This window comes from Babylonia areolata, chromosome 20 (genome assembly GCF_041734735.1).
Source record: "Babylonia areolata isolate BAREFJ2019XMU chromosome 20, ASM4173473v1, whole genome shotgun sequence".
Lineage (NCBI taxonomy): Eukaryota > Metazoa > Mollusca > Gastropoda > Neogastropoda > Buccinidae > Babylonia > Babylonia areolata.
The window spans coordinates 1948576-1961075 of record NC_134895.1 but is presented as its reverse complement, the minus strand read 5'-3'; the positions used below and the strand labels follow the sequence as shown (position 1 = coordinate 1961075).

The following is a 12500-nucleotide window of genomic DNA, read 5'->3' as shown; positions in this document are numbered from 1 at the left end:
TGTGTGTGTGTGTGTGTGTGTGTGCGCGTACGTGCGTGCGTGTGCATATGCTTTCCTTGCTAAGTTGCCCCGGTATTACAACCTCAAACTACCCCCCACACTCACGCCCTCCCTGCAACCATGCTAAGTTTTTTCACGGTGTCATTCTGATCGACCCTCTAGTGACTGCCAGGGATCAGTTGTGGCCAGTCAAGATCAATATCCCTCCCCACCCACCTCCCTCCTAACTGATAATTATCCCCTTCCTACGGGTTTAATAAGAAAACTATTGAAAAAGTAAAGCACGTGGGAGCGAAGAGAGAGAGAGAGAGAAAGACAGACAGACAGAGACAGAGACACAGAGATAGAGAGAGAAAGAGAGAGAGGGGGTGAGAGACACACAGAGAGACAGACAGACAGACAGAGACAGAAAGACACACAGAGAGAGAAACAGAGAGACAGAGAAAGAGAGAGGGAGAGAGACACAGAGAGAGAGAGAGGGAGAGAGACAGAGAGAGGGAGAGAGAGAGAGGGAGTAAGAAAAGGGGTTGTGAGGGAGAGAGAGCGCAGTCCCTTAAATAGAAGTCAACATTAACCTCTGGTCGGGGAGAGGGTGGGTGGGTTACCTTTACTGACCCCCACCCCGCTTGTCAGGCCCTGAGTGTATGTATTCATATAGATAGATAGATAGATAGATAGATAGATAGATAGTGTTACTGTTAGTGTGGTTTCATTGGCAGCAGTTTGTCAGACAACACTTTTTGTTGCCATGGGTTCTTTTTTTTCAGTGCGCCAAGTGCGTTCTGCACACAGGACTTCAGTTTATCGTGAAATCCGAATGACTTCACGCATTGCCTGACTTTCCAGTCAATTTCCTGTCCATCATTTATAACTCCAATGAAGCAAACTTATGGGAGGTGTTGGTGCTGGCCTGTAGCGAATCTAACTGGGCCAGAGTTACACCCGGGGGTCCATCTCAAGCAAGCCCAGAATTACCCACATGTGACGGGCGCAATAGCCGAGTGGTTAAAGCGTTGGACTTTCAATCTGAGGATCCCGGATTCGAATCTCCGTAACGGCGCCTGGTGGGTAAAGGGTGGAGATTTTTTCCGACCTTGCAGGTCAACATATATGCAGACCTGCTAGTGCCTGAACCTCCGTGTGTATATGCACGTAGAAGTTCGAATACGCACGTTAAAGATCCTATCATCCATGTTAGTGCTTGGTGGGTTCTTGAAACAACAAAAAAACCCATCATGCACACTCTCGGAAGTGGAGTATGGCTGCATACATGGCAGGGTAAATAAACAAAAACGGTCATACACGTCAAAACAAATGTTAATGTCTGTCTGAGTGTGCATGTGTGCGTGCCTGAAATCTGATTGAATGACACAGGAAACGAATGATGAGCGTCCAATGGCAGCCGTCAGTCGGCTTTACCCAGGTAGGCAGCCTGTTGTGTAAATGACCCTGTGTCTGTAAAGCGCTTGGAGCCTGGTCTCCGACTGAGGATAGGCGCTATATGAGTATCCACGTCAAATCAAATCAAATATGACCCCGTGGTTAAATCCAACGGGGGGGGTGCGAATAGCCTGTTACACCGACGATCCACTGGACTATAAATAACATCAGATGGCTGAAGTCCACCTCATGATGTCAGTGAAGAATATCAACATCTTTTCTCTTTTGGCGGCCTGAAAACCTGGTGAGCCCTGCCATTAATTACCTCCCTTGGCTCCGGGCACGTGATCAGTGTGAAATGGAGCTGGAACACTTTGCTTGATTGAATGTCGTTATGTCTCCTTCACTTCCAGTCTGACCCGTTTCTGTCCACACACCCCCCCTCCTCCCTCTCTCTCTTTCTCTCTCTTTCTCTCTTCTAGCACTGCCCCTGTGCATGCGTGCGTGCGTGCGTCCGTGCGAGTGTGTGCGTGTGTGTGTGCGCGCGCGCGCACGCACGCGTGTGTGTGTGTGTTTGAGACAGGCAGTCACCAATCTCACTCTTACATACAGACCAAAACAGCAGACTGATGGAGTAAACACAGTCGTACCAATGACAAGTCTCTCTCTGTGGAGGAACAGAGGTGTACACGGAACTGAACCACACGGTACAAAACATTTGTCACGTGCTCCGCCCTTGACGTAACGCACGTGCGCGCGTGAGTCCCACTGTGCAAGACATCGGGCACTTTTGTCTTTTTTGTCTTGTGTACATGACTTGGCTGCCGGCTCTGTGGGGAAATCAGACAAATGGTGAAAGTTATCTCCGCTTCCCCACTTGCTCCCAATCACATCCTCTGGCCGTTTCGCTTGTCTTAATCCCGGCGAAAATATAAATCCAGGGAGGATCTGTGTGTGCGTGTCTCTTTGTCTTTCTGTCCCTCTGTTTCCACGTGTATGTCTGTCCTCTTTCCCCTACCCCTCTCAGAATTCCTGATCCACAAGCCTGATGCCAGTTTTCAGCCAGCGACTTCTCAGATGGCTTGGCCGTGTCCGGGGCATGGAGAAGGGACAGATCCCGAAGGGACGGTATCTAAGCCAGCGTGAGACTGGGCCTTCTGCAATCGGGCATCCATGCCTGGACGTACGCCAGAGATACCTGATCCCTATGGCAACAGAGTTGGGGGTGGGGGTGGGGTGGGGGAGGAGGGGACAGGGGTGCGGATCATGCTTGCTGGAGAAAGAGGGGATCGATCTATCCGGGGGGAAAGCAAACACTACAGGTTTTCGGGGAGAAAAGTGATGGAATAAGATAAAATAAACTAAAATATAAATGCTGCGGAAGAAGAAACCAGCTGCTGCTGATCCGGTTCCATCCACTTTCCAATGTGAGGTCTGCTTACAAAGACTGCCTGACACTTGTCATTTCCGTGACGAAACGCACGTGCTCTCGTGCCTCTCATTGTGCAAGACATCAAGCATTTTGTCTGTTTTGTTGTTTTCTGTACAATGTTTGGCTCCCAAACCTAGGGAAATCAGACAAATGACAAAAGTTATCTGCCCTTCCCAATTCGCTATCAATCACATCCTCTGGCCGTTTTGTCTGCCTTGATCTCGGGGAAAAGATAAATCCGGGGTACATCTCCATGTGCGTGTCTCTCTGTTTCTCTGTGTAAGTCTGTGTCATTCCCCTGCCCCCCACCCCCACCCCCCACCCCCCAAAAAAACCCATCCGATTCACAAGCCTGATGTCAGTTTTCAGCCAGCGACATTTCAGACAGCTTGGTCATGTGAGGGCATGCAGAGGGTACAAATCCCCGAAAACCCTCATCTGCAGCCACCTGGAGACTGACCCTCTAAGCTATAGGAACGCCTGGATGTAAGCCAGACACCTGATCTCTGTGGCCGTGCTGTCAGGAAAACAGGGCCGACAACCATGCTCACTGGAGACAAACTGTGACAGAGGGAACCAAGGGAACTCAGAAGAAGAAGCGAATCCTATGGGGGGGGGGGGGGGGGGGAAGGCGGAAGAAGTAAAGTTTGTTAATGTCTGAAGGAGATTTGAAAGGTTCCCGTTTAAAGTTCCTTCTTAGCATATCAACGCTCCGAATCTCAGTACACACAGACACACACACACAGACAGACACACACACACAATGCGCATGCACGCACGCACGCACGCACACACACACACACGCACGCACACACACACACACACACACCACCACCACCACCACCACCACCACCGCCAGGAAAGTAGACTGATGAAGTGAACACACCAGTAAAAGTGATAAATCTCTCTCCGGGAAGGATGGGACCACACACGGAACTGAACCTAACAGCACGAATTATTTGTCACGTGCTCCGTCCGTAATGTAACGCACGTGTATCCCACAGTGCAAGACATCAGGCGTTTTGTCTTTTGTGTCTTCTACACCAGACTCGGTCACCAACTCTTGGGAAATCAGACAAATAGAGCAAAGTTATCTACCGTTCACCCTTGCTCTCAATTCCTCTTGTTTCGCTTTTCGTTATGTGATAAAAAAAAAGAAAAGAGGATACATCCAGGGTAGATGTGTGTGTGGATGTGTGTGTGTGTGTGTGTGTGTGTGTGTGTGTGTGTGTGTGTGTGTGTGTGTGTGTGTGTGTGTGAGTGTGTGTGTGTGTGTCTGTGTCTGTCATGGTCTCTCTGTCTCTCTGTTCTCTGTGTCTCCTGTCTCTTCCCATGCTCCCATTTCCCACTCAATATATTTCATCCACAAGTCAGTTATCTGCCCGTGACGTCTCAGATAGCTTGACCATGTCCAAGGAATGGAGAAGGGCTAGGTCCCCAAAGACCTCTACAGCCAACGTGAAACTAGCTTTCCAAGCTACTGGACATCCATGTCTGGACGTAAGCCGAAGATTCCCGATCTCTGTGGCTTTAGAGTGGAGTAGAAACCGGGGCTGAAGTCACGCTCGCTGGGAAACAAGGCTGTGAAAAAAGGGGATCACGCGAACTGGGGGAAAAGCAAACCCTAGGAGAAAAAGCAAATCCTAGGAAGAACTGGGACTAGCAGCCTAGCCAAGAAAGAATGACAGAGAGACAGACAGACAGACAAACAGACAGTCTCACAGACTGACACAACCACAAAGAGACACACAGTCAGACACACAGACATAGATTTTGTGTGTGCAATCACCACACAGAGAGAGAGAGGGAGACAGACAGACACACAGACACACAGTCAGACAAACAGACATAGATTTTGTGTGTGCAATCACCACAGAGAGAGAGAGAGAGTGAGAGAGAGAGAGAGAGAGAGAGAGAGAGAGAGAGGTGAAAAGCAAAGGCAGCCCCCATCTCTGTCTAAAACATCCGGGGAGACCAGCAGACTGACGGTGTGAACACATCAGTGAATCTCTCTCCAGGGAGGACAGGGTTGTACACGGAACTGAACCCCACGGCACGAAACATTTGTCACGTGCTCCGTCCGTGACGTAACGGACACGTGCGCGCGTGCGTCCCACTGTACAGAACATGGGGCACTTTGTCTTTTGTGTCTTCTGTACAAGACTCGGCTGCCAACTCCAGGGAAATCAGACAACTGGATAAAGTTATCTGCCCTTGCTCTCCTAGCTCTGGCCGTTTCGCTTATCTTGATTCTGGAGAAAGCAGAAATCCAGTGTGAGACCTGCTGTCCGGCAATGGGCCATCCATGCCTGGAACCTCGCCAGTGATACCTGATCTCTGTGGCTGTGTGGAGGGGAAAACACGATGCTTGCAGGGAAACAAGACTTCAAAGATGGGTTTAACCCCTTCACCGCCAAGCTCGCATTTCTGCATAGGCGTGGTAGAGGACCCATGTCACTGAAAGGTGACCATTCATTGGTCTGTTATCCATGAACCTACTGCTCTTAATGTTCGGTGGTAGGATAGGCTCTATTTTCAATACATTGCAGTGGGAATCCCCAGCTATTCTTAGCCACTGTCTTTTCTGTGTTTATACCACAACGGAATTTTGTACTCTGAATTGACTGGCGGTGAAAAGGTTTAAGTGAACCAGAAAAGAGAAACCCTGCAGATTTTTGTGAAGAAAAAAAAAATCACGGAAGTAGAAGAAGGAACAGACTGCTGATGATCCGGTTCCATCAACTTTCCGATGTGAGGTCTGCAACAAAGGCTGTCAGTCATTCCAGGACTGTTCAGCTATTCCAGATGCTGTTCAAGCTTATGTGGTGAAAACATAAACCCATCCAACCAGTCTTAACAGTATACTTCTGTCACAGTGTGTTGCAATTTTTTGTCACCTTGTGTTGCAGCCGTTCACACTACCATGAAATCTGTCACACTATGATGCAGTCTGTTACAATATGATGCAGTCTGTATCACTGTGTTGTGATCTACGCCACACTGTTGCACTCTAAACAGTATATCTTTGTCACACTTTTTTTTTTCATTCTGATGCACTACGTTCCAATCTGCCACTCTGTTACATTCTAGGCAAGATGTGTCTGCCCCACACTGTTGCACTCTAAACAGTATATCATTGTCACAGCATGTCCCAGTCTGTCACACTATGTTACCTTCTAAACAGAATGTCTCTGTCCCACACTGTTGCACTCCAAACAGTCTATCTTTGTCACGCTATTCTGCAGTCTGTTACGGTATGTCGCAATCTGTCAGACTATTACATTCTAAGAAATATGCCTCTGTTCCATACTGTTGCACTCTGAACAGTATATATCTTTGTCACACTCTTCTGCAGTCTGTCAGACTATGTCGCAATCAGTCACGCTATGTTGCAATCAGTCACACCATGTTGCAATCAGTCAGACTATGTTGCAATCAGTCACACTATGCTGCAACCAGTCACACTATGCTGCAACCAGTCACACTATGCTGCAATCAGTCACACTCAGTCACACCATGTTGCAACCAGTCACACTATGCTGCAATCAGTCACACTATGCTGCAGTCAGTCACCATGTTGCAATCAGTCACTATGCTGCAATCAGTCACACTATGCTGCAATCAGTCACTATGCTGCAACCAGTCACTATGCTGCAATCAGTCACTATGCTGCAATCAGTCACACTATGCTGCAATCAGTCACACTATGCTGCAATCAGTCACTATGCTGCAATCAGTCACACTATGCTGCAATCAGTCACACTATGCTGCAACCAGTCACTATGCTGCAATCAGTCACTATGCTGCAATCAGTCACACTATGCTGCAACCAGTCACACTATGCTGCAATCAGTCACACTATGCTGCAACCAGTCACTATGCTGCAATCAGTCACTATGCTGCAATCAGTCACACTATGCTGCAACCAGTCACACTATGCTGCAATCAGTCACACTATGCTGCAATCAGTCACTATGCTGCAACCAGTCACACTATGCTGCAATCAGTCACACTATGCTGCAACCAGTCACACTATGCTGCAATCAGTCACTATGCTGCAACCAGTCACACTATGCTGCAACCAGTCACACTATGCTGCAGTCAGTCACACCATGGTGCAACCAGTCACACCATGTTGCAACCAGTCACACTATGTTGCAGTCAGTCACACTATGCTGCAATCAGTCACACTATGCTGCAACCAGTCACACTATGTTGCAGTCAGTCACACTATGCTGCAACCAGTCACACCATGTTGCAATCAGTCACACTATGCTGCAATCAGTCACACTCAGTCACACTATGTTGCAGTCAGTCACACTATGCTGCAATCAGTCACACTATGCTGCAACCAGTCACACTATGCTGCAACCAGTCACACCATGTCGCTCCCTCTAAACAACCCCATCTCTTGCCACACTGTGTTCCAGGTGTACGGGGTGACGTCCTTCCTGTTCGTGGTCACCTCCATAGCGGGCTTCTGCCTGGAGACGCTGCCCAGCCTCAGACCCACCATCTCCAACGACTCCAAGGCGCTGGTGTGCGAGGACGAGAACGTGGCCGAGGACCTCAAGAAGAACCCGCGCCTGGCGCAGGTGATGACGTCCCAGGAGTACCTGTACGTGCTGGACCTCATCTGCACCATCTTCTTCACGCTGGAGCTGGTGCTGCGCTTCGTGTTCGCGCCCAACAAGCTGCGCTTCGTCTTCTCCCTGATGAACGTCATCGACCTGCTGGCCCTCGTGCCGCTCTACGTCACCGTCATCTTCCAGAGCTCGGACCTGCAGGCCTGCTACCTCAACGAGAGGTTCGTCATCGAGATCATGTTCATCCTCCGGATCATCCGTATGTTCCGCATCTTCCACCTGGTGAAGCACTACCAGGCGTTGAAGGTGCTGGTCTACGCCCTCAAGGCCTCGCTGCAGGAGCTGCTGATGCTCTTCATCTTCCTGCTCATCGGGATGCTCATCTTCTCCACCATGATCTACTATGCAGAGCGCAAAGACGCTACCAGCCCCGGAGACATGTTCTCCACCATCCCCATGGGCTTCTGGTGGTCCATCATCACCATGACGACGGTAGGGTACGGGGACGTGTACCCCACCTCCACCATCGGCTACATCGTGGGCACGGCCTGCTCCGTGTGCGGCGTGCTGATGGTGGCGCTCACCATCCCCGTCATCTCCAACAACTTCACCCTCTTCTACCGCCACGTGCGCTCGCGCTCCATCATCCCCAGGTCCAAGGGCGGGGAGGCTGACTCGGAGATCGACCTCCCCGAGACCCTCAGGCCCACCCGCAAGGTGTCGCTGGCCTCCAACGACGGCGGGCCCATCCTGAACGGGCACGTGTCGGGCATGAGTCACATGGTGGTGCCCATGTCCCGCTTCACGCAGGCTAACTCCATGAACAACATCGTGCTGCCCAAGTCTGAGTCCGACATCAACCTCATCCGCTCCCGCTCCCTGCACAAGGCGCACTCCGACGACGGGGTCAAGTACAGCATGGAGGCCTTCGTCTGACCCCGCGGGGTGTCTCGCTGAAGGGACTGGTCGATATCGGGCATTGCCATACAAACCATGCAGTGTCTCGTCTAGTGTCTGACACTCTGTCGTTCACGCTCGGGCAGTTTTGAACGAAAGTCCTCAGTTCCACGGTCAGCTCTGTTTCCATTGTCTGTCACGAGTCAGCAACATGCGGGGGCCGATGCGAGCTGCAATAAAGAGGCTGCATTGTGGGTTTTTTTGTCGTTGTTTTTTGTTTTACCAACGGTATTAACTGCAAAATAGTGCCCCCACAATACGGAAGCTGCGTGGTAAAAGCTCAGCAAGACCTGAGAGTCCTGATCTGGCCCTGCCAAGTCGGTCGGACTTCAAGCAGCCAAAGATAAAGAGCAAGACCTGATCTTTGTGCTCATGAAACATCCGCCAGTGCGGACACTGAGCAAGACGGGGCACGGGCAAACAAGCACGTGACCAGGGTCCAGAGACGCTCGGTTTGATTGGACAAACATCGTTCTTCTGTCCTGTCGGGTGCAAAAGTAGGACAGGCCGAATTCCCGTCGTGCATCAGTCTCCAGAACGACGCTGTGATTTCCTGTTGGTTGCCATGACAATGCGCCATGTCGTATAACAATGCCCGCCAGACCATCGGCGCCTTAGTAGGGCACGAGCCTCTGATTGGCAACACTGCTGAGGTGGAGGGGAGGTGATTTGGTGAGTGATGCTTGCGAGGCCGAGGAGTTTGATCAGTGTAACGCTGTAAAAAGGTGAAGAACCTTGAATGTGATACATCCGTTACTTTCAGCTGAACCTTCAAAAACAAAAACTAAAAAACATGTTGACAAGCCTTTGCTTCACAAGTCTACGTGTGGTTTCTATTAATAACTCTTTCATGATTTCTTGATGCCTGCACATTACTGATTATTTGCTGCTAAAGCCTTGTGCTTCTGTGTATGTTCTGGGACTTGTGCCAGTGTGACGTTAGGTACTGGATACCTTGTTTTCGTGAATACGTCGTTTGCTGTTGAACTGGCTGTGACTGATTGGTCATGATACACGCCACGTTTGAGCAATACAGCATGCATTTCTAAAGTATTATTATCATTATTATTATTATCATTATCATTTTCTCACTTTTTTTCAGTGGGACGATTATGTACAGTAGTTTTGTTATTACCTGCGTGACTTTCGCTGTTGATTCCATGTAATAGGTATATACAATTTCGCAGTGTCACATTCATCACAGATTGCTGACGTGTTATTTGAGCTTAGAGCACACGTACACAGCACTGGATATCGTAAAGTTTTAGCATACAGCGTTGACTATTGTTTTGAGTTCAGTCACATGCAGTAATTAAATTTGCTTCAGCAGTGTTGCAACCAACGCTACGTCATACATCATTAGTGTCACAACCAACGCTACGTCACATTTCAGCAGTGTCACAACCAACGCTACGTCATACATCATTAGTGTCACAACCAACGCTACGTCACATTTCAGCAGTGTCACAACCAACGCTACGTCATACATCATTAGTGTCACAACCAACCCTGCATCACATTTCAGCAGTGTCACAACCAACGCTACGCCATATTTCAGCAGTGTCACAACCAACGCTACAACACATTTCAGTAGTGTCACATCCGAACGAGATTTCTTCAGTGACAAAGTCGACTTTCTGTTTGCGCAGTGCCAAATACAGTGCTGAGGCTTCTACGCTTGAGCATGTCACAAACTTTGCTGTGTCTTGTTCGTGTCTTTCTGAGACTTCACCAGTGTCACGCACTATGCTGAGTCGTGTTTGAGCAGTGTCTTTGAGCCTTCCGTTGAGCAATGTCACTTGCTGTGTTGGAGCCTTTTTTTGAGCAGTCTGACTGAGCGGAAACCTTTTTTAAAAACTTTTTTCTAATAGATTTGTTTACAGAAATGAAAGCTTTTCAGTTTCTGAATTTGAAGCAGTGTGTCAGGCATCACTGTTGAATATCTTGGGGTTTTTTGGTTTTTTTTTAGTCCAACATACGCTGCTCTCTCTCTCTCTCTCTCCTCTCTCTCACTCTCGCTTACTCTCTACATGTCTTTCTTTAATCAAAGTATTGGTATGAAATCTGAATACAAACATGTGCAATGCTTATCTGTTATTAATTTACTTGTGTATTGAGTTATTCATCCATTCATTTACCCATCGTTTACTTAACTGATTTGTCATTATTTTCCCGCTGGTTTTTTCCTGCAAAATCACTTTTTCAAAGATTTCCCAAGCCTGTTTTAGATCACACTCATCACTATACACTTCGTTGTTCCATTTTGTTATAATCTTTATTTTCTTCCCAGCTGATTGATGAACGGGTCAGCTGATCGAATGAATGACTTGATTGATTGGGTTTGAACAATACTCATGTGCGGAAAAAATGCTGAAGCCTTTACTGTACACACACGGACACGCAACTCTCAAAGCCTTCCTTCCTTCCTTCATTCTTCTTCTTTTTCTTCTTCTTCTTCTTCTGCGTCACTGTTTGACCTTCGTTGCCGTGTGAGATTTGTGCAGCCTTCGGTTCATTTCAATGACGTTCAACGCTCGAGTCTATGACTCTAGGCCTACTCGTCACTGGTTGCAATGACGTTCAACGCTTAAATCTATGACGTAAGACGCTTGCATCTCTGCTGTCTATCCGTGACGTAAGATAATTGTATCTGTTACGTAGAAGAGTTTGAAAAACACGACACAGAAAGTGCAATACGGTTGGGTTTTTTTTTCATTTTCTTTTTTTTCTTTCTTTCTTCTGAACGGTGTGACGCAAAATGCTGACGTAATGTTTCATCACTGTGTGATGTAATTTTTTTTTTTTTCCTTCGAATTTGTGTTCTTTCTGTTGATCCACGTCGTGCCGTCACCTTGTGTTTTGATCGTGTCTCTGTGCATGGTGCTGAGTCCTCATTTCTGCTGTCGTGAATGAAAGAAAGAAAGAAAGAAAGAATGAATGATTCAATCAATCAATGAAAGAAAGAAAGAAAGAGTGAAAGAATGAATGAATAAATTGATTGATTGATTGATCGATTAATGAATGAATAATTAAAATCATTTTATCATCTCAGACAGTGAAATTAGACAAATAAAGGCCTAAATGTGTACTATCAAAATATGAAAAAATTAGTGGCGAGATTATTGTAAAGCAAAAAAATCAAATCTACCAAAAACGTATATAGGCGTAACAAAGAACAGCGAAATTTCGTTTATGTGCTTCTGCTGATGTTTCTGCCTCTGCTTTTGTTGATGATGATGATGATGACGGTGATGATATTGATGATGATGACGGTGATGATGATGATGATGAGGGTGAGGGTGATGATGATGATGATGATGATGATGATGATCGTAATGACGATGATGATGATGATGATGACGGTGATGATAATGATGATGATGATGATGGATTCAGAAGGTAACCTCAAATCAGGCTACTACAATTTTAAAGACTCATAACAACAAAAGCAAAGGTGTGTGGTGTTCCTACATTAGGCTTATTGTGCCCACCTGTCTCTGTCTCTGTCTGTCTGTCTGTCTCTCTCTCCCTGTGTGCGTGTCTCATTTCACTGTCTCTGTCTGTCTCTGTCTCTCTGTTTGCATGTCTGTCAGTCTGCTCCCCCCCCCCCCCCCCCCCCCCCCCCCCCCCCCCCCCCCCCCGCACCCTCTCTCCCGAGGAAAAAGATTACGATCATGCATCGACATATCCCGAGATAAAAAGAAATTAAAAAAATTCAATCATCAAAGGGATCACGAACGCCGAAACCAAAGACAGAAAAACAACAACAAAAACGAGGACCAGAAAGGACGCATGATCGCACGCACGCGCGTACACACACACACACACACACACACACACACACACACACACACACACATACATATATACATACATACATACATACATACAAAAGCACACGTTAGCACAACAACACCCCACTCGACACACACACATATACACAAACACAAACAGTAACATACCCACCACCACATCCATCCACACCCTCACCCCACTCTCACCCTCACACACCCCCAGCTCCACACACAGCATAACGCCCAATGCTCCTCTCCACCCTCCCTCTGCACCCCCCTTACCCCCCCCCCCCCCCACCCCCGTCCCCTCACACACACACACACACACACACACACACACACACACACACA

General features: G+C 47.9%; 1 protein-coding gene across 1 annotated transcript in view; it reads left to right on the top strand.

Annotated features, from left to right (window-relative positions):
• Positions 1–8334, top strand: part of LOC143295081 (potassium voltage-gated channel protein Shaw-like) — a 169630-nt gene extending 161296 nt beyond the window's left edge. The window contains exon 3 of the mRNA XM_076606640.1: positions 7243–8334. Coding sequence (XP_076462755.1) covers positions 7243–8334 — 1092 coding nt within the window. The remainder of the gene's footprint in view (positions 1–7242) is intronic.
• The last annotated feature ends 4166 nt before the right edge of the window (positions 8335–12500 follow it).